The sequence below is a fragment of the Lepisma saccharinum genome, chromosome 24 (genome assembly GCF_977018435.1).
Source record: "Lepisma saccharinum chromosome 24, izLepSacc3.1, whole genome shotgun sequence".
NCBI classification, from domain to species: Eukaryota; Metazoa; Arthropoda; class Insecta; order Zygentoma; family Lepismatidae; genus Lepisma; species Lepisma saccharinum.
Window position 1 is genome coordinate 49,693,699 of NC_139252.1, and position 20,877 is coordinate 49,714,575.

At 38.5% G+C, this 20,877-nt stretch overlaps 1 protein-coding gene across 3 annotated transcripts in view; it reads left to right on the plus strand.

Annotated features, from left to right (window-relative positions):
• step (cytohesin steppke) overlaps window positions 1-20,877 on the plus strand; it is an 88,336-nt gene that overhangs the window by 56,337 nt on the left and 11,122 nt on the right. For all 3 annotated transcript variants that reach the window (XM_083110724.1, XM_083110725.1, XM_083110726.1), the window contains 4 exons: window positions 14,747-14,811; window positions 15,926-16,192; window positions 18,490-18,602; window positions 19,627-19,775. In XM_083110724.1, the coding sequence (XP_082966850.1) occupies window positions 14,747-14,811; window positions 15,926-16,192; window positions 18,490-18,602; window positions 19,627-19,775 (594 nt within the window). The remainder of the gene's footprint in view (window positions 1-14,746; window positions 14,812-15,925; window positions 16,193-18,489; window positions 18,603-19,626; window positions 19,776-20,877) is intronic.

Genomic DNA, 20,877 nt, shown 5'->3' on the forward strand with positions numbered 1-20,877 from the left:
TCGCCACCCGTAAAACATGCATATAAATATATACTGTACGAGCATTACTCTGCCTTACATGTTTAAGGATGAGTGTTCACTTGTATTAGCAGTTATCCCACCGTTTGATCCAATTACACCTTCAGAAAGTAATTGAATGGAAACTGTATAAACCATAATTTATATTATTTCAGCATGCAACTGCTTAACAACACACTGGTCTATGCCCATGTCATGAATTCTAGGTGCCTGTAGTGAATATATTTAAGAAATACTCTTTATGAAAATGTTCTGAAGCTATTATTAAACTAATAACTCTAAATCTTATATTTGCAACAACCCAAATTATCAATGTCGATTTCCGCATTGTCGTAATGCTGGTGAAATGCCGTTAAAGTTACATCAGCAATTTAGTGTTCAAATGAAAAATATTTAGGTATTAGACTTCTTTCTAGTGTAGGGTGTACCTTTCCGAAGACACCTTCATGCAACTCTCGACTGCATTTTGCATGCTAATGAAGCTCAGGCGTCTGGACCCACATCCAGTACACCCAACCGCGAAAGAAACAGTAGACGAATTGTCCACCACCATTTTCATTCGGTCTGTATTACACAATGTGATGACAATGAATTGAAATAAAGACGTCAATAAGCAGATAACGATCCCTGCTTCGAACCAACATAGTTTTCATTTGTTAAAACAACACTGTTATCTTTGCCGTTGACTGTACAATCATCTGTGGAACTTGTGTTATGTGCTGTCCGTTTAAGGTTGTGCTTTCAACCTCATCTTCGCGATTAGCCAAACATGGCAAAAAAAAGCGGTCAGAAAAATCAAATCTATCACTCAACTAATTGTTCTTGGTGTCAAAAAGGAGCCCACTTTAATGGTTGGACATATCGTGAATGCTGTCCGTTATTGTTACGTAGGTCACTAGCGGTTCGCTAGGAGGGTCTTCCTCTCCGCACAAGAGTTTTGCTACCTTGTGTTCTGACGTCAGATGAAGATTGCCTACAAGGTTAGGTTAGGCCTGTTAGGTTCCATTAGCATAAATACAATGACAAATTATTATTTAGGCTAAGAGAACTAAACCTAGCTAGCCTAATCTAACAACGTAGTCATTTATCCTAAAATTAAAAAGCTGTTTCCCGTGACGTCAGAACACGAGGTTGCTCAAGTGTTGTGCGATAAGTGAGACCCTCGCTAGGATGATGTTATTGTAGTAAGTTTAAATCCACACAAAATATGGATACAGAAATTTGACGATCCCCACCTCAATAAAATCTGTCCGTAAAATGACAAACTGATCTAAACTCCGTGACGTAACAACCGGTTTAGGCCAAGGTCTGCCAAGCGACCTTTCGTTGAGTGGTTCCATTGCAGTCATTACATTCCCCGAAAGAAATCGCAAGAATTCAGTAGATCCTGAATAATCACAAAAGAATAAGTCGCAGGAAAAGAAAGTACATATTTTATTTCCCTTTAGAAATCTCGCAGTTTCACTTTAAGTGTTTAAGCGTGCGTTTTAAATATTGTGCCGGCAGGCACAAAGGCATTATTTGTTGCCATTGATGAACGTATGTATGCCTGTGTTTGTGATGCAAATATTGATGCTTGCTTTACAAAATAATAAAGAAATAAATTCTCACACTCAGCATTAAATTAGAATCTTGAGAAACAGTGGCAATGCCAGAGGTGGGGGGATACACCCTTCCCCCTCGACCAGTACCCTTCGTCAGCAAATTAGAAAATTTAGATATATATATAAATGCTACTTTACCATATTATCTTCAATATGCATGACTGAAGAAAGAAAAAAACACATTCCCCTCCACCTCCTCTCTGCTGGCATCAGTGGCGTACGCAAGGGGGGGTTACCGGGTTTAAACCCCCCCCCCTTGAGCTTTTGAAATATTATGGAAAATGCTGTAGAAAAAAATTAAAAATGTCTAATTTATCACAGTCAAAGATTTGCGACAGTAATAATAATAATTTGAATTATTATTCCCATGCAGCATGAAGAAAAACACAACATTCCAAACACAATCTAAGTGGCCGCAAAGTTCAATTTTGCAATTCTTTTTGCAAAAAGTCGCGCAGTGACTCTCGCGAGAATTGTGAAAATTCCTTGCTTCGTCGCAGTGTGCCGACCTTATTGCAAACGTTCTTCCCGGTACTGATTTCACATCCCCTTGTGAACTCTCAAGTGATGCTGAGTCTACATCCACATCATTAAATAATGTTGAACAAGTGCTTTGTGAATCACCTACAAGTGATAAATGTGTTGGAATGTCTATAAACTTACTTTTCAACGAAAACATAGACTCAGTGGAATATAGCAACATGTATTCTTGCGCTTCATCATCATCCTGGGCGAGTTCCATAGGTAAAGGTAATGTAAATTGTCCCGTGCATATAGCACCGTGCCATGAAGGCACACGTAGTGGTGTGGTGGGCCCCAAAGATTCTCGATCTTGAACTATTTTGCAGGTGATGTGATCAGCACCATGCTCCGGCAGCCTTCATCCCCCAGGGTTGCTGTCAGGTACCCATTGCTATGAGGCTGGGTGCGGAGACAAGGCTGGATAAATTCCAACCAATTCCGGGAATCGAAACTGGATATCCCACAAAGTTGTAAGACTAGACCAGCGCGACTCCTTGAATGAGTTTCATATTTCGATTATTTCAATAAATTTAATATATTTGCTTGTTTTATGGATTTTCTTCACACTTAAAATATCTCGCTTATCATATACAAATAACCGTTGACTAGACAATTATTTTGTAACAAAGAAACAAAAGAAATGTACTAATATTGTTTTATATCTTTCATAAATAGCAGCTGCATTAGTAGTAATTATTATTAGTAATTAAACTATTTAATTAATTAATTATAAGAATTATTAATTATTTTTTTATTATTAATTAATTAAAGTATAATAAAACAATGGTAATGTGAATTTGTAGAAAGTTTTCGAAATAACACCCCCCTTGATGAAATCCTGCGTACGCTACTGGCTGGCATAGTTAAATCGGAGGAATAATGACGACCGAAATTGTGATCGAACCACGCCTACCTAGCATATCGCTACGTAACTTCAGTGTAAGTGCTTTTATTTGTTAGTGCATACTTTAAAAATGTATAAGCAAGTAGCGCGTCACGGAAAAAGTTCTTGTTTTCCCCCCCTCATCAGCCTCCTAATACCAGAAACCTCATTGTCTCCGAAAAAATCGAGATAATTTGTTTCCGAGAGATCGGAGTGTATCTATTGTTTGCAATGATGAGACGTAAATTAGTTTCTCCGTACAAAAACGAGTGCTCCCAACTTTCAGTGACCTTCAGCCTCAAGACGTCGTAGTAATTAAGCTTGTTCAACGGCCCTCATTACTTTTTTTTTCCAGCCCCAGAGCTGTCATTTGGACTCCAGTGGTTGCGTGCCATCATCACTTGAAGCACAAGGCGCATGTGACGGGCGCTTGGGAACTTGCTCCTTCTAGCAAAATTCATTTTCTCTATTTTTCCACATCGACTCGGGAGAAATTTTCAGATGCATAATTCCAGTTGGGATGTCACGAAAAATCGGGATGTTATATGTATAATCAAGGGGTCCCGGGTTCGATACCCGGTGGAGGCACATAGTGGTTCGGATCCCACTTTAAACTGTAGGTCCAGTCTCTATTAGCCTTACTGTGCATAAAGTGGACTCAAAACACCAAATCAATCCAATCCAAGTCAAAGTGAATATTTACGTAGTTGATCTATTCTCTAATTTACACACATATAATGTTAGTTCCACGTACTACATTGTGGACTGAATTTTGCAGACGAACGAGGGTCTGGTGGTGTGTGCACTCACAGCCAGTAGGACTTGACTTTTGTTTGTTCATATGTATTTGTGATTGTCCTTTCATCAGCTTCATCGTATCACCTTCTATCCTCATCTTCTCCATTAGCCAAAAGTAGCAGAAAGGCTAAGGAAAAAAGGCAGTGTAATTTATGCCTATCAGATAACGAGATCCTAATCACAAAACAGTAGCCTTCTGCCACAAGGACTATGATAGTATAAACTTCGTCGCCTTGTAAACAAAGGTTACTATAGCCGGTGCTGGAGGAACATAATGGTTCTGATCCCACTTTAAACTGTGGGTCCACTCCCTAGTGGCCCATCTGTGCATAAACAGGAACTCAGTCTATTGAGATTAGCAACTACATCCTTAGAAAATTAGACATAAAACGCCGTACTTTCAAAGTTAGATTTGCATATGTTCCCAGAAGTTAAAGCAGAATATGTGCATGGTAATAATGATCCCATTATATGTTAGTAGTCAAAGTACTTTTTGTAAAAGCTTTGGAGCTAGGGGTCACTTTTTAGCGTCGGCCTGAAATTCGGATGCAGTCCTTTCCTACAAGGTATCGCATGGAGAGGTTGCTACGGGTAGCACCAATACCTCATTCCATAGGAGGAGGCAAAGAATTCGCATAACAAGCTCCGTGAATCTCTGTGTCTGGTTGTAGTGTGCGATATGCCTTCGTGCCAGTTGCGTCAGGGGAGGAATGGAATATTTGTTTCTGGTCCGCTGGCACTGATTGTTCAGGAAAATGGCGACCATGCATTCTAAAAGAACGGTGGGCATTGTACCAAAGCGAGAAAGAAAAATTATCGATTCATACCGTATCTCTAAATCAATACATTTGTCTTCCTTCTTTTTCCTTGCTACCATGCGTAGAGAAGGTTGCATAATACTGAACTGCATCTACAATCATTCCCTGATATTATTAGAATAGTTAAATCAAGAAGACTTTGGTGGGCAGGCCATGTAGCACGCTTATGAAAGGATCGACAAGTTGATAAGGTTCTTATTGGAAAACCTCATGGTAAGATACCTGTCGGAAGCAGCAAAGTTACAGTTCGAAGGGGTGTATTTCAGTCAGTTAACGTTACTTCACCTCACCGACAATCAATTGTAAGCTACACTTACACTGGTTTATGAAGACATTATATACTAATGTAAACAGGAATCACGCAGACAATGCTTCAGAGATTAGAGTATTATTTTCCGAAAGTATGGTGTCTGAGCTGGAATAGATTATTATTGTACTCCAATTATCATGATAAACTGAACGATTAAATATGAGGTATAAAGTGAATAAACAAAGGAGACAAACATATATTTTCCCCCTTTTAAAGCATATTGCACAGTTATTCAGATCTAAATGCAACCTGCCGACCTTTCGTGGAGTACTACGACGACGAGGCTCCTGGGTTCGAATCCTAACCTGGACATGGGTGTTCTCTGCGAGTGTCCCTTCATTAATTTCATCATATCAGTGTTCATCCTCATCGTCGCGATTAGTCAAAAGTGACAGAAAAGCGATGCAAAATAACCTAATTCAATCAATCAAAACCAAATTTAAACTGCAGGTTCAGTTCCGATTAGCCTATCACGGCCACAAAGTGGGCCTAAATGAAACTTTTATCAGTATTCTCGAATCTGTTAAACTTGGTGATCGGATAGAACATTTGAGTCTCCAAAAATACTAGGCATAATAATATATGGGGGGAAATAGCAGTTGGGAGAGGCAATCGCCCCTATCTCCCTCACCGTGGATCCGCTCTTGGTTGGAAGGCCAAGACGGACCTGAATGGGATTGGTCAAGAGTGGATTGATTTTGTCCGGGATAGGGACAGGTGGGAAACACGTGTTGCCACGGACATAAACGCAGTGTTGCCACATGAAGGGAAATTTCCCTTTTGCATGGAAATTCGGACCGAAATTTCAGCCAAAATGGAATTTCGATGAAAAATACCACAATTGCAGGGAAATTTTAAGGTCATCTGAGTACATTATTACAGTTTACGTTAATTTTCAATTTTATATTGACATTTTTATGTTATTTTGCTATTCCTACTTGTTTCTGATCCTTTAAGTTTATTGTACTTTGCTTTTATGCATCTTTGGATAAATAGTAACGATGACGATTAACGATTAAATGGATTCCTGACCAGGATTCAAACCTGGGACATCTGGTCAGGAAGTGATGAAACTGAAATGTGAATTTTTTTTAAACATTTTTTATTTAAATGAATAACGAATTCAACGGAATACTTAATTACGTACTACTACTGTTTCCACCACCACCACTAATAATGCTGCTACTACCATTACTACTAATTATTATTATTATTATATAATTTGCTTAGGTGAAGGGATAAATGGGTCCAAAAAGGGAAATTTTGCCCCTTGGAAAGGGAAATTGTGCCATCATATTATGGCAACTCTGCATAAACGAAGAGTTTACGGGTTGTTATGTGTTCGTCCTCGGTAAAAGCTCCAAAATTTCGATGATGACGTGAGGACAGTTGAGAAACTGATTGAAAGGAGTATGTGGCAGATTCCGGTCCAGAAATTCAGGTAGCAGTGGCAATGGGACTCGATGCCCTCGGGAATGGTAAACCGCGACCCTGAAAACGATGTCACGTCGTGGAGTTTAGTTCATCGACATACAATGTCAAGAACTAGCATTGGCATATTCTTCATGTTACCGCATTTACCGCCAGTTTACCAATTTTTCTCGTTTATTTTTTTATACATTATATTTAAATACGAGGTGTGACACAAAACAACGGGATTGATTGCATAAATGAAAAACAAGGAGGAGTTGGATACAACAGTTTTGGTGACGTCATGCGACACGCCTAGTCTATCTGTGCTGCAAGTTTGGACTCACCCGGTCTCGCCAGTTGGGAGTATTACGTCATTGAGTGAACACCTGCAACCGTGTTCTGCCGAAAAAGTGCCTAGTGTGAAAATTGAACAAAGAATCAACATCAAATTCCTTGTGAAACTTAAGAAATCGGCAACAGAAACAATCCAAATGTTAAGTGAGCCTTATGGGGATGATACTTTGTCTAGGACGCGCGTGTTTAAATGGCATAAACTGTTTTCGGAGGGAAGTGACTGTGTGGATGACAATGAACGTACAGGGCGCCCACGAACTGCGATTACGGAACAAAACATTGCAAGAGTTCGTGCAGTGGCTGAGTTAGTTAACTTGGATAGGGAAGCACTTCTACATTGAGGTACTGAAAAAACTTCGTGAAAAAAGGCCCCAGTTGTGGAGTGATGGATGGATTTTGCATCAAGACAACGCGCCCGCTCACAAGGCGCTATCTGTCAAGCAGTTTCTGACCAGCAAAAAACATTACTGTGATGGAGCATCCTCCTTATTCCCCAGACTTAGCCCCATGCGACTTTTTTTTTTATTTCCTAGGGTTAAATCTGGCATTATGGGAACCCATTTTTCCTGAGTTGAAGACGTTAAGGCAAAAACGGAAGAGCTCCTGAAGGACCTTACTGAAACTGAGTTTCAAAAATGTTACCAACAATGGCAGCATCGAGTGCAGAAGTGTGTGAATTCCGAAGGGGACTACTTTGAAGGTGATAGATAACATCGCCGAGAACTAATTCTGCAAGTAGACTGAATTATATGTACAAGTTTTTTTTGTGTCACACCTCGTATATGGGAAATCGTACATTATATGTTGTACAAACTGTTAAAACATGCCTTTAAACCCGAATTTAAGTGTAGTATGTAAGGATCTTCCTTCGAACTCGGACTGGTTTATATACGCCACTGATCGTTGTGTTTGTTCCGTGCTTGGCAGATGCAATGTTGCTACATGAAGAGAAATTTTCCTTGGTTAAGGGAAATCCAGGGATTTTTTTTTATGAAAAATATCGATATTGCCGAAAACGTTCCTTGCATGCCTGCATTGGCATTTTAGTTCTATTGTGTGTAATTCATCTAGATGGAGGTGGAAGTACATAATGAATATTTACAATAAATAAGATTTGTTGCGGTAAACCAGGTCAGAACATGTCACTGGTTAGAAATGTGGATGATGTTGCAGGATAACAAGTTTTCCCCTCGCGGTGCATCGGGATGAAGCATTCAAATCCAATTTTCAGGATACGCCACTGAAAACTAGCCAGCCCGTGGAACATTCTATGACCATGGTACCACACAGTGGCGCAGGAACGGGGGGGTACAGGGGTACATTGTACCCCCCTAAATTTTTGAAGGGGGGGTACTGTACCCCCCTAAATCCGTAAATCGAGTTGTACCCCCTGTACCCCCATTTGGTAATTTGACAGCAGACGCAAGGTGCTACTGTTAAAAGAACCTATTTTCAGTTCGCCGAATAGAAAAGTGTATATTGTTTATAACTTATAAACATTATCATCCTTTTTCTTACCACAGAAACTCAAACCATTCTAAACTTTTTCTACTGCATTGTGGTTGCTACTAGTTAGTTCATTGACCTAAGTTCTTGGAACCCTCTTTAAGGAGATGAAAATTGTTTAAAATGTGTGTGGAAGGATGGAATCAGATTTGCTGTCAGAAAATCACGTTGCAGGCGAATGCTCCTTTGCGTAAGGGGGGTGGGGGTACACTTTTCTAAGGAAATGGTCGCGTCGATTCGAAGATAAGATACAAATCTTCATCAGAAGAGTATATGACTGATCCCATTTCCTTTTGAATATTTAAAATGGAATTTTCCAAAACGAAATACTTACACGAACGAGACGAGACACTACAGACCAACTTGGTTGGGGGTACAATGTACTGCTGTACCTCACCCATATTTTTCATAACTTTGTAAGGGGGTGTTCGGAAAACCATACTTAAACTTATATATTAAGAGATTTTGAAAATAGAGTCCCGATTAGCCTATCTGAGCATGAAGTGAATCTAGAATAAGTTTTAATAACTTCTGAGTGGAAACCGAAACAAAAATAAACACAAACAAGAACGAGACTGACCTCGCCACACCGGAGACGAGATGAGGCTATGGCAATTCTCGACTCATCGCATCGCGATATCATTCCAAGGTGAAATTAATTTTTTCCTAGACATTTAAACACGGTGCAATTTGCGATATTACAGAGGAGGGAGGAATTATTTTTACCTATGTATTAGGTATACTTATAATTGGACATTAATTGCTTAAAATCTAATTTTGATATCTAATGCAACACGAACAACGCCATTTTAGGTTAAACCCTAAAGTCAATCTGTAACAAAATTACATTAGTCAGATGAATGCACGAGATAAATGAAACTCACTGCAGGTTCTATTGGTAGATTTTGGATTGGATTCACAAGGTCTTTGAGCCCCCTCTACCTACCTACCTTTACACACACACACACATAGCGTATGTGTGTGTGTGTGTGTGTGGGTGTGTGTATATGCGATTGCCGAGAGGTGTCACCTGTAGTCATTTCACATCGCTATCGTGCTATCAAGATTGCTTAGATTACAAAGCTAACCGCCTATGAACAAATGGATTGCGGCGGTTTTAAGAATTCACTGGAATTTTTTCTCAGTTAGTCTTTTAAATTACATATTTACTTTTCTAGAATGTAGTATATGTAATTTGTATAAGCAAGCGTAAAAGAGGACATCTTAAAGTACTCGATGTTAGGAAACAATATGATTATATACTCCGTACACAACCCTTCAAGTAATTCTGCCGGAGGCCATGCTTATGGGCCCCATGAAGTGTAATATCCTTGAAGGTGGGTCCCAGACAGAAAAAGGTTGAGAACCACTGGCTTGGGGGGAACCACATTGGTGTGTTCCAAATAGACGCTCACCATATTGAATTCAACTCATTTTTTAAAAAAATGGAAAGGGAGGTGATGTGGTATATACGAGTATTTTACACTGTTTTCTCAGACCTGGAAAATGATACATTTGTTACAATCATGCAGTCGTAAGTTGTTCCTGATTCAAGATAGTTTGAAGAAACCTTCACCTCTGCATTGCTAGTGAAATTCTATCCTCATTTGATTCTGTCTGACTGCCACACGAGAAACCCGGGTGGGTGTCTTAAGATCGGAATTTTTCCGGCTCTGTCCCAGCATAAAGCGGCTCTAGGGCCCACCCAGCCTTAAATCAAATGGTACCCGGGAATAAACGCGGCTGCAGCGTGGTGCTTATCACATCACCTCCAAGATTGCCGACAACGAAAATATGTGGAGCCCTACCCCGTGCCTTCATGTCACGGTGCTACGGAGATGCACAGTACAGGGAACTTTACCTTTACCTGTATATATCGTATTCATTTCTGTACCCCTGAGTAACTGAATTTATTTTTTTACATACGCATATACGAACCCTATACTATGTCAATGGCTTAGGGCCCCCTAAATGCTTACTTGTCTCCGCCCCACCCAACCCCACTGCGGGGTTTTGCGGCTTGTAGATCGAGCACTGGTCAAAGCGCTATGCTAACCTCTCCGCCACAGAGGCCGGCGAGGTGGGAATGTGTTTTGGATTTTTTTTGTAGATGCGAAAATCTTTAACTAAGACGCACACATGCTTTTGCTTACATTAAAGTTTACCTTTTCACATAAACGAAAAATTGACATATCACCCTAAAACACACGCATGTATCTGCATTTAATACTACTACATACGAAAAGAAACCTTGGGCGGTTCTTCATATTGTCCACCAAAGATTGAAACTAAAAAAAAAAAAACTTTCGAGCGTATGTCTTTCCTTGCTTCCTCTGACATCTGAATAATTTCGGTTTTGTATATGTAATGACTAATGAGAGTACTTTCAGTGCTTGAAGAGTGTTATTAGGTACAGCCTTGTCAAATGTTTCACAAATATTTCAAAGTTAGACTTCTTACGAGTTGATCGGGAACCATCTCAACTCAGTTGTTTTTTTCTTTTTTTAATACAACGCCCTACAGATGTCTGAGTAAATACCAAATACATGGCTTCTAAAAGACATTGGATGTGGTAGTCTACACATCTGCCATAAATTGTTTAAAGATAATTATGCGTAGCTATGGGAATTTAAAATTAGAATGAACTGAACTGAAGTGGAACTCTATAAGTATGGTATATTCAATAATGTGGTTTCTATATCCAGTGGGTGGGAGGTGATTATTCCTGGTTGGGGTGGCTCAAGATCCTCCTCACCCCCTTTAATCTCAACCTGCATTAAAATGAATAGATGTATCTTTCTTCGCAATTTTCACATTTCGAACTCCTGATTTTCCCTTCCGTTAAATTCAAATAAGCCCAGAACGAATTCCAGAGCGTTATATGTTTCAGAATTGTTATCTGGTTTTAAAATCTGTTTAAGAAAACATAAATTCTAAGAAAAACAAAGAAAAAAATAGTTATGCAAATTTTGCATTAAATAACAGGACATTCCTGTGTGCTGTTCTAAAATAGAATATTTCCCATGCCTTCACATTAAACTTAGTATCAAGGACGTATTTAGGAGGGTGTCCGGACACTCCCCCGAAAGACTTACCAAGAAGTAAAAGTAAATAATCAAAATATAATTGTTTAGCTTTTGTTATATAATCGATGTTATTTCCGCTGAACTTATTGGAAGGCAAGGAATTTGGCTCATACGGCTTTGAAGGGTTCCAAAAGATTTATGCACACAACTAATGATAATATCCATAAAATATTAATCAGAAACTTTATTCTTCGTTAATTGGATCTAACTCCTTGTTTGGTAATCAATAAATATTGAATTATTTTTCTATTTGACATTAAATTCCTTGCCAGGGCAGTTGTTTTTATGCAAATCTTGGCGATCATAACTACACGTAAGCTAGATAACTTACATATTTAATTAATATTTTAATTTAATTAAATATAATTATTATAATTATAATTCTTTATTATTATTATTGTTATTATTATTGCAACACTTGGTTGGACCCCCGAAATGTATTTCTAGATGCAGTAGTATGTGTGTTACGACCCGCCCTTATTGGAAAACCCTTTAGATATGGGAGGCTGAATTTTGTACCCCCCAAATGAAAAACGTTCCTGCGCCACTGGTACCACATGTCTTGCTTTCCGAGATACGCGCTCAGGGAAGCGAGTGAAGTAGAAGTTTGCTTTTTGCTTGTCCTGTCGCCCCGTAAACAGCTGGCGAAGTATCAAGGGGTCATGTGTACAAACTTTTATCTGTTGCCAAATTTCCTCCGTGGATTTTCCACTGCTGTTGACCTCTGCGCGTGCGTGGACTACCAAGCATTGACGTAGTTCAGAAACTCGAAAACTAAGCCGGGGGCATTGTATTAAACCTTGACGACTTTTCACAGGCCCATTGTCACCGGGGATGAACCCGTATGAGCAAGAGGTTTTCCCAAGGCACCGCTCGCTCACCTGTATGCATTAATGACACTGGCAGAGTTGCCAACCCCAGTGACAAATGTCTAGATGTGGTGGATTTGTCTGGCGTGGTCTTGCTAAATGTATCGCGTTTTAATGGAAAACAAGTGTATAATTCGATGCATTTGTAGCACTGTGCAGGGCACCGCCATATTATCCACCCTTGTGAAAACGAATTACGCACTCCCCACACCTAAATAACATTAAATCCCCTCCCCTTTCACAAATTATTGGTTGTGCAAGTATAGAGATCTGCAGAAAAAGTTAATTCTTGCAAATAACAAGTGGCCCGGTCGGGGCCACATGCAACGCGGGGTTGATTTCCAAGGAAATGATGGGGCAGTGACCTCGGTTAGTAATCTGACCTGTCTTTTAAAGTAAATATCACCGCATAAGCGATTCAATGGGTATCTGAGGGCGACCCTAGGAAGCGTGAGTGCATAGTGGTAAAGCTGACGCCTTATATATAAGGGATCCAGGGTTCGATCCCCGCTGGAGGCACTTTGCACAGTGGTTCGGATCCAACTTTAAACTCTAGGTACAGTCAAGATTAAGCTAATCTAACTGTCCATAAAGCAGACATACTTCAACAGTGCTGTGTGAAGAGCATAGGTAAGATCGACAGTGTGGATCCTCTCTCCAAGCCTTCAATATGCGATGCGACGCATACAGGAGAGCCTAACCTGCTATTTGTTGACAATGCTTTATTTTTAAAACAATTTGCGAAACTTAGTTACTTTGTACTGCCCCTTACAAGAATAGAAACAACCACGTGTATTGTTGCTACCTTCTCGGATTTCACCTCCCAGTCCGACAAGTAGCATGTGTCGCTTCGGTCTGAAAACTCTCCTAAAGCTCCCTAAGTGATGCAGCAGTGGCGCAACCACCGGGGGGGCAGCCCCCCCCCACCTTGGACGGATATGAGTTCAAGGGGGGCAAACATTGACGGCCAAGTTTACCTGCAGGAGGGCAATTACCGGCCACAACTTCAAATTTGATGCAAATAAAAATACTTTTTGTAAAATTTTCTTGATCGCTTCGCTCGCAATGCCTGATTTTCTTAGCCTTATCAGGTTCTGAACCATAGCTAGGGGTCGGTCCTGGGGGCCGAACAATCTAACTGAAAAAAAGTTGTGAAATTGATTCGTGGTTTTAAGTCCACTTTATGCACAGAAAGGCTAATCGGGACTGGACCTACAGTTTAAAGTGGGATCCGAACCACTGTGCCATGTGTCTCCTCCGGGTATCGAACCCAGGACCCCTTGATCACAAGGCGACGATGTTACCACTACACCATCGGGGAGGCACAAAAGTTGTAAAAGAGAGAATGCATTGGCGTCCCGTGATTGCACCCTATTAAAATTGGATCCAAAAATTTTCTTGTTCGCTTCGCTCGCAATTTTTCATTGTTCTCTGTAATGCATTGTAAATTACCAGGCAGAGAAATAAGACTTGTCTTCATTGATTTTGTTGGTTTATTTTCAGATGGATGAATTGGTTGTGTAATGTATTTAAATAATATATGTTGTATACAATATGTATTAAAGAAAACTTGAATACGTACACAATTTAGTGTCCGCATCGCTCCATGTTGCGCTTGCATATATGTGAAACATATATCGTGCATGAAAGGTATACATGTTAATGTAAGATGGAATTATATTTGGAATGCATTTATCAAGCATTTTCTGTCTTTCAAAAATAGTTTTTGTGCTTGTTTTTCATTATTAATGTGAAATTGAACGTGTTGCAAAATAATTCAAATCGTTTGTTCGAACACAAATGCTATGGCACCAACTTCTACCCCTATTTTGCATAAGTAACAAAAATAATAACGTCTTTGATACTACTACTACTAATAATAATAATGATGCTGGCCCCGGGTTCGAATCCCGGCTTGGGCATGGATGTTTGAGTGTGTCCATTCATCATATCATCATCACTCATACACATCTTCGCTAATTAGCCAAAAGTGGCACAAGAAGCGAAGTAAAATAAGGCAAATCAATAATAACAATGTTATAATAATATTATTATTACTAACATTTTTATTAAAATTGTTATTATTATTATTTTTGGTACGTTTATCCTGGTTACCTGGTACTTGCCCTCCCCCCCCCCCCCAGACAGAAAATCGTGGTTGGGCCTCTTGTGATGCAGTAGCCTGTAGACATGAGGTCAAAAATTGTTTAACTGAATTTTCATGGATTTCGAGATCTACACTACTACTTTGGGTGTTCACTTGAGATGAGATGCATGGGAGGACAACTGTCCCTCTTGTATAAGATTTCACACTGAAGTGTCGAGCTGTTGCATCACATGTAATTTAAAACTTTCTAAAATTATGTTATTATTTCCTATCAGACTAGCATAACAGACAATAAGTATGTTACAATATTCGATCTCTTGTGTATGGATGCTAAATATTTTTTTCTCTGCTGTGCCCCATATCGCTGTAGCTCTGTTTTTCCTTCACATGTAGTCCTTGTCACAGGTGAAGATGTTTCGGCCACCATTTACTTACAAGTGTTTTTCTTTTATTTTTAGCAACTCAAAGATGAACTTGGTGAAGTTGTGGCCGAAATGGAAAATATGGACTCTTCTGAAGACAGGTATGTGCATTTATATTTTTCTTTTATATTTAAAAAATTAAAGATTACATGGGTGTGTGTGTGTGTACTTGATAGAACTACTGTCTCAATAATTGACACTTCATCATTATTTTATTTCTCTCAAATTAAGAGAGGTGTGGTATCAAAAATTTGTAAAAATTAAATTGTATTTCATATTGAAACAAATTTAGATTATTATTATATTTTTTTTTTTTTTTGTGCAAGATTGGCATTTTTATTTTCATAATCTTATACAGTCCTCATGGGCGTCCGGAAGGGGGGGCAAGGGGGGGCCGTGGCCCCCCCCTGGAAAATGAAAGTCAACCAAAAATTATGTATCTCACACATAAAATTTCATTTTAGCCACAATAATATGTGTTAATTATTGCATGAACACCATAAATTCAAATTTAAGCAATGTTTTTTTAGGGAACAACACTCTTTTGGGGGAAAATGTGACTTTTTTGCCCCCCCCTGGAAAAAAAATACCTTCCTTGCCCCTCCCTGGAAAAAATCCTGCGGACGTCCATGACAGTCCTCAACTACATATTAAGGCTGAGTCACATAGAACTGATTTCCTACTGGAACCCTTTTGTTGGCGCCTGAGTTGCTACCAGGCTGCTGGGTTGGTTGCGAGACCGATTTTGGCAACTAGACCATTTTGTAATTGCAACTTGCTGTAAGATGCACGTTTGACAAGGGAAAGCAGTTTTTTTGAAGGATTTGGATGCAAAGTTATTTTTTGAACTAACTCTGTACATGTGGACTGTTATAGCTCATCACAGTGGACCCATAATACCAATGAGGAGATAGATGCATTCATTTGTAAATATGATATAAAACTCTGTGGATTTTTTTTTTTCCTTCAATGACATATGTACAAGTTCAATTAAGTTGCATGTATAAATCTCTTAACGTTTGTGGGATCTTATGAACAAAAATCATTAAAATTGATTTCATGAATATTGTAAGAAAGCAGCTAAAAATAACATGGGAGCCCATTTTGTACCGCACTTAGTACATGTTAAATAGCTTAGCCTATGAAGAATTAATTTAGTGTAAACTCTGTTGTTACCATTATTCCAGTACAAACTCAGTTTTTTCTTTTGTGCAGCAAAAACAGTACAAAAACGAAGCAAATGACCATCGGGAGGAAAAAGTTCAATATGGACCCAAAGAAGGGCATTGAATATCTAATCGAGCATGGCCTTCTGAAGAACACCCCGGAGGATGTCGCCCAATTTCTTTATAAAGGAGAGGGACTCAATAAGACTGCGATAGGTGACTACCTCGGGGAACGCAATGACTTCAATGAGAAAGTCCTGAAAGCCTTCGTGGATCTGCACGATTTCACAGACCTCATTCTAGTACAAGCTTTAAGGTGAGTGGCTCTCGTAATTACTGTGCTACAATTGTTTAAGTTTAGTCAGGAGATAAGTATCTGTAAAGTATAAATATACATATTGGGTGTGTTGTTGTTCCTAGTTTTATATGCATGCCTTTATGTATGCGGTTTCCAGATCACTATGATACACTGACCCAAATTGTAGTACTTTGAAGGACACAATTATTTGCAGTAAATAATATATATTAGCAGGACATTTTTGCAAATAATATTAAATTGATGCATTTTCAGTTCAAAAGTAATGAGTTTTTAAATTATATTTTGAGTGCTCAGTTCCCAATCTTTAAATCACTACTTATATTTTCAAGTATGCTTTGTATGCTTCTCCAAGGCTTATCCCCCATTGTGGTCGAAATATAACTAGAAAATTCTGAACAGGTAAAAATCTTTGAAATTATACCAAACCAATACTAATTCCTTTACAGAATCAGTAGAGTATCTACTAGAGGTAGATACTATACTCTACTAAAACTATACATAGTAACAAATTCCTGCAGTAGATAAATTGCCCTGTGGTTTTCAGTGGCGAAGCGTAGAGTTCCCTTCTAGCGTCATGAACAGGAGGCAAGTTTTCACAGAGCGGGAACGAGCGAGGGAATCCCCGTTCACGATAAAAATAAATTATTCTATTCCCACTGAAAGTAAAACTACTTTGTAAATATAAGGCGTAACTATCATTTTAATTTACGTAATTTGGTATGAAGACTTACTGTACAAATATAAGTTCTTTGGACTTTCTGTTTACGCTACGGTGTTAGGTGAATCAACAAAACCATCAGCACTCTGACCAGAAAACGAAGTCAGAACCACAGTACTCTGTAATTTTCAATTTCACTTACACTTATCCGGGAACTTTTCTAACGGTGGAAGCGGCCCCGGCGCCTACCCAGCGTCGAATAACATGGGTACCTGTGGGAAACCCTGGGGGGTAAAGGCGGTCAGGGGCGTGATGCTGATCACATCACCCCCACTCACGACCGGATCAAGAAAGTGTGGGGCGTTACCCCCACACCCCCTATACGCCTTCATGGCGTGGTGCTATGCGCAGGGGAACACTTTACCTTTACCTTACACTTGTCAATGAAAGGAAGGAAAACCTAAGTTTCGTACAAAATATGGAGAACGTACAATGAAATAGAAGTCTCTCTGCACAAACAGAGGCTAATGTTTATAAAAAATGCTGGTACACCACAAATTTCCAACCCTGGTTGAAATGCAGTTTCACTGATATTCTGTTCGTCCTAGTGGGTAACACCGCGAGGCCGGCCACAGGAGCACGTTATAACCATACGTACAGTACTCGTAAGATTAGGCTTCCCGCATATACGACCGTAGGACAGGATTTGAAGAGAAGAGGGCCCAGCAAATGTGCCTCACTCCAGGGAAAGTTCGTATACTGGACAGGGTTAGAATTTTTTTGTAATTATCATAAATGAAAATTCCAAACTTTTCCATTGCATTACATATGTTTTGACGAAATAAGTAAATACACCTTTAAAAGAGTAATGGTGTGGGTAGACCCGGCCTCCTGGCCTCATAGGACGCTTCACCACTGGTGGTTTCCTCAAAATGTAGAAGATTCAATATTTTTAAATAATTCCTCCTGGATACCAGACCTAAGACAAAAAACGGGCATATCCATGGGAAAAGATAATGTCTAGAGTCATATTTATATAGTACATAATAGTGCATAGATCATGTACAATTTTATGGATTTTCATTTAGAGGAAGTGTTGTTTAAATCTTCATAATTTTTTTCACAATACATAATGTAAAAGAGAGTACCAATATCCAATACTGTACCTTGAGTATAGCAGAGATTGAGAATGTGGCTCACCCTGTATATGTGTACTTGGCATGATGCAATACACACTTACCTTTAACTAAGATGTTGAAAGAAACCGTAATAGGTCTTACTCTTAGACACAGTCTGATGGCTGAGCACGTTTGAGTGTTGGATTTGTGAGGGTCCCAGGTTCGAATCCTATCTTGGCCAGTGTCCCCTCATCAATTTCATCTATTCATCCTTCGTCCTCATTGTTACGATTACTAAATTGTCTTAACTCTCATAATCTCTTTGTTGATAATGTTGGCAATATATTGTTGCATTTAACCTCTATTACCACAATTATTTTTAAAATTCTCCTACAAATGCAAATTACAAAATTCCTAGCATTAAAAGAAAGTAACTGTTGTATTATTTATTTCTTTGAATTTTTGTATTAATGGATAATTTTGTTTCACTGTAGTGTTAATTTCTCTCCTTTTTCCAGGCAATTCTTGTGGAGTTTTCGTCTTCCAGGAGAAGCCCAGAAGATTGATCGCATGATGGAATGCTTTGCCCAAAGATATTGCCAACTTAATCCAAATATATTTACAAATACAGGTATTTATTTTGAACATAATTAATCATCAATACACAATGTTACACTGCTTTGAGAAGTTACATATTTGCATATGATCTGAAGACTTTTAAGTTAAATGACCAGTACCCATAGGTGGATCTAGAGGGCACAGAATGAATACCTAAGCTTTAAGCATAAACGAAATAACAAAGGTACAGATTTTTCTAGATATTATAAATAGGCTCAAATATAGGTAGTATATATCACATTCACATAAAGACAGTTGGTTCATTTTAGATCTGATTTGTGGTCAGATAAACTAACAGTGACTGAACGAACCTTCAAAATCCATTTCTCTTTGTTTCAATATAATTAATGTTTTGAGTTTTCTATCTCTGGCAAGCCAACAAGTTAGGTGCTGCCCTTGCCAACTAAAGTGAAGCAACTCAATTGAAATATATTAAATTATAATCACAAATTATGTACATTTCCGACACATTGTATTTTATTCATAAGATTTGACTTTATCAACAGCTACTTGGCAATTTCAACAATTTGAAGTGGAGTCTATGACCAAATTTGCAACATGTTTTCGGACTTGGATTTACAAAAGAATACTGCAAAATTATTTTGATGCCACTGTTTCAAATTAGCCCTATGAAGCATCACCAAGTTAAAGTAAAAACAATTGTAACTGATTTAATTTTTAATTTAAATAAGCAAGAATTTCAAGATGTAGTTTAATTTTCATATATTTTATTACATTTGTTAAATCTTAATATGTATACTTAGGTATTATTACTTTGCAAGTAGAACAGGTCTTATGCAATGCAGTGAATATGCATGTAACTAGAGACTTAAGATGTTTTTGGTAGAGGATGTACGTTCTGTCAGAATGTACAGGCAGGATAGAATTGTGGTTGTTACAGTCAGAAGACCTTACAATATCATTTGAGCATGCATGCATAATAAGAACAACTAGAATACAGTGCTGAAAATAAAGTTGTGCAGGTGTAAATGAACTGCTTGTTATTAACTTTGTGTGGTTTATTTGTTTTCTTTCAGACACTTGTTATGTACTGTCTTTTGCCATTATTATGCTGAACACAAGTCTTCATAACCCCAGCGTGAAAGATAAACCAACTGTGGAGCAGTTTATTTCAATGAACCGAGGAATTAATAATGGTGGTGACTTGCCACAGGAACTCTTAGTTGTGAGTTAATTTTTTTTTGTACAGTTTGTTTTTTACGAATGCTAACCAGGTAAACACACCAAAGCATTTGTTCTCTGGTTTTAAATCTAGAATACTCAACAGTTGCAAAGCTAATTCATTGTGACATCGTTGTTAAGTGTTTGGTGTGTAATAAATTGCATTTATGTAACTAATTTGGTTAGGTTGTCTATTACATACTTCCTTCGTGTCAATATTGGTTGATTAATTACATTTACATTAAAATAGTTGCTTTTTTTTGTTAAATCAGGGTGGCTACTCACAAGGAATTCCAGGAATTATGCCTGACTTACGGGTTCCGGGAATTATGCATGCATTCTGCATGAATTTTTCTCCATAGATGTGAAAAATTGCAACTTTTATTAATCCATATTGAATTTATACATATTGATAAATACCTTGAAGCAAGTTTTTTAGTTTAGCTCGTATTTTTATCTAGGAAGGAAAAAAAAGATGTGTGGAAAATAAAACAGAATTCTCTCAATCCTTTTACTTTGGTAAGTGTCCTTTGCAGAACGATCTATCTCACAGATGGACAGGTTATTGCAAGAATTGAAATTCTTATACAATTAAGTGGCCACTCTGTAAGTGCCTATCTTATGTATAAGGCAAATTTCAATGTGGGCAACTGTTTTATTTCTGTACTATGCATGCTGCCATCATCTTTCATCCTCTTCAGGAGTCTCCCCTCTAATATTAATAAATGATCTCATCATCACCCTGCACTTATGGGAATAGCTGAAGTTGACCTGGAGGGGGTGTTCATGCAGCACCGGGTAGCAAATTTCAACTAGTGGTATGAGATTGAGGATGAATAATATTGTAAAACTAGAGTTTTAAAATTAACTTTATGTTTCTGATTTTTGGATTAGTTGGGTGTTAACTGCCCCAATCTTGCCAAGATGGCCCTTTTCAACAACATATTTGGGAGCAAGTTACTTGTTTCAAAACAAAACTGCAACAGATGGATGTTGATCTGAGGGTAAACCTCAGTGAAACTTAACTTGATGTAAAAGGAATATATTTTAATTATGCAGCATCCAGTGGCGAAACGTAGAGTTGCTAGCAGGGTAGGCACAAAAGT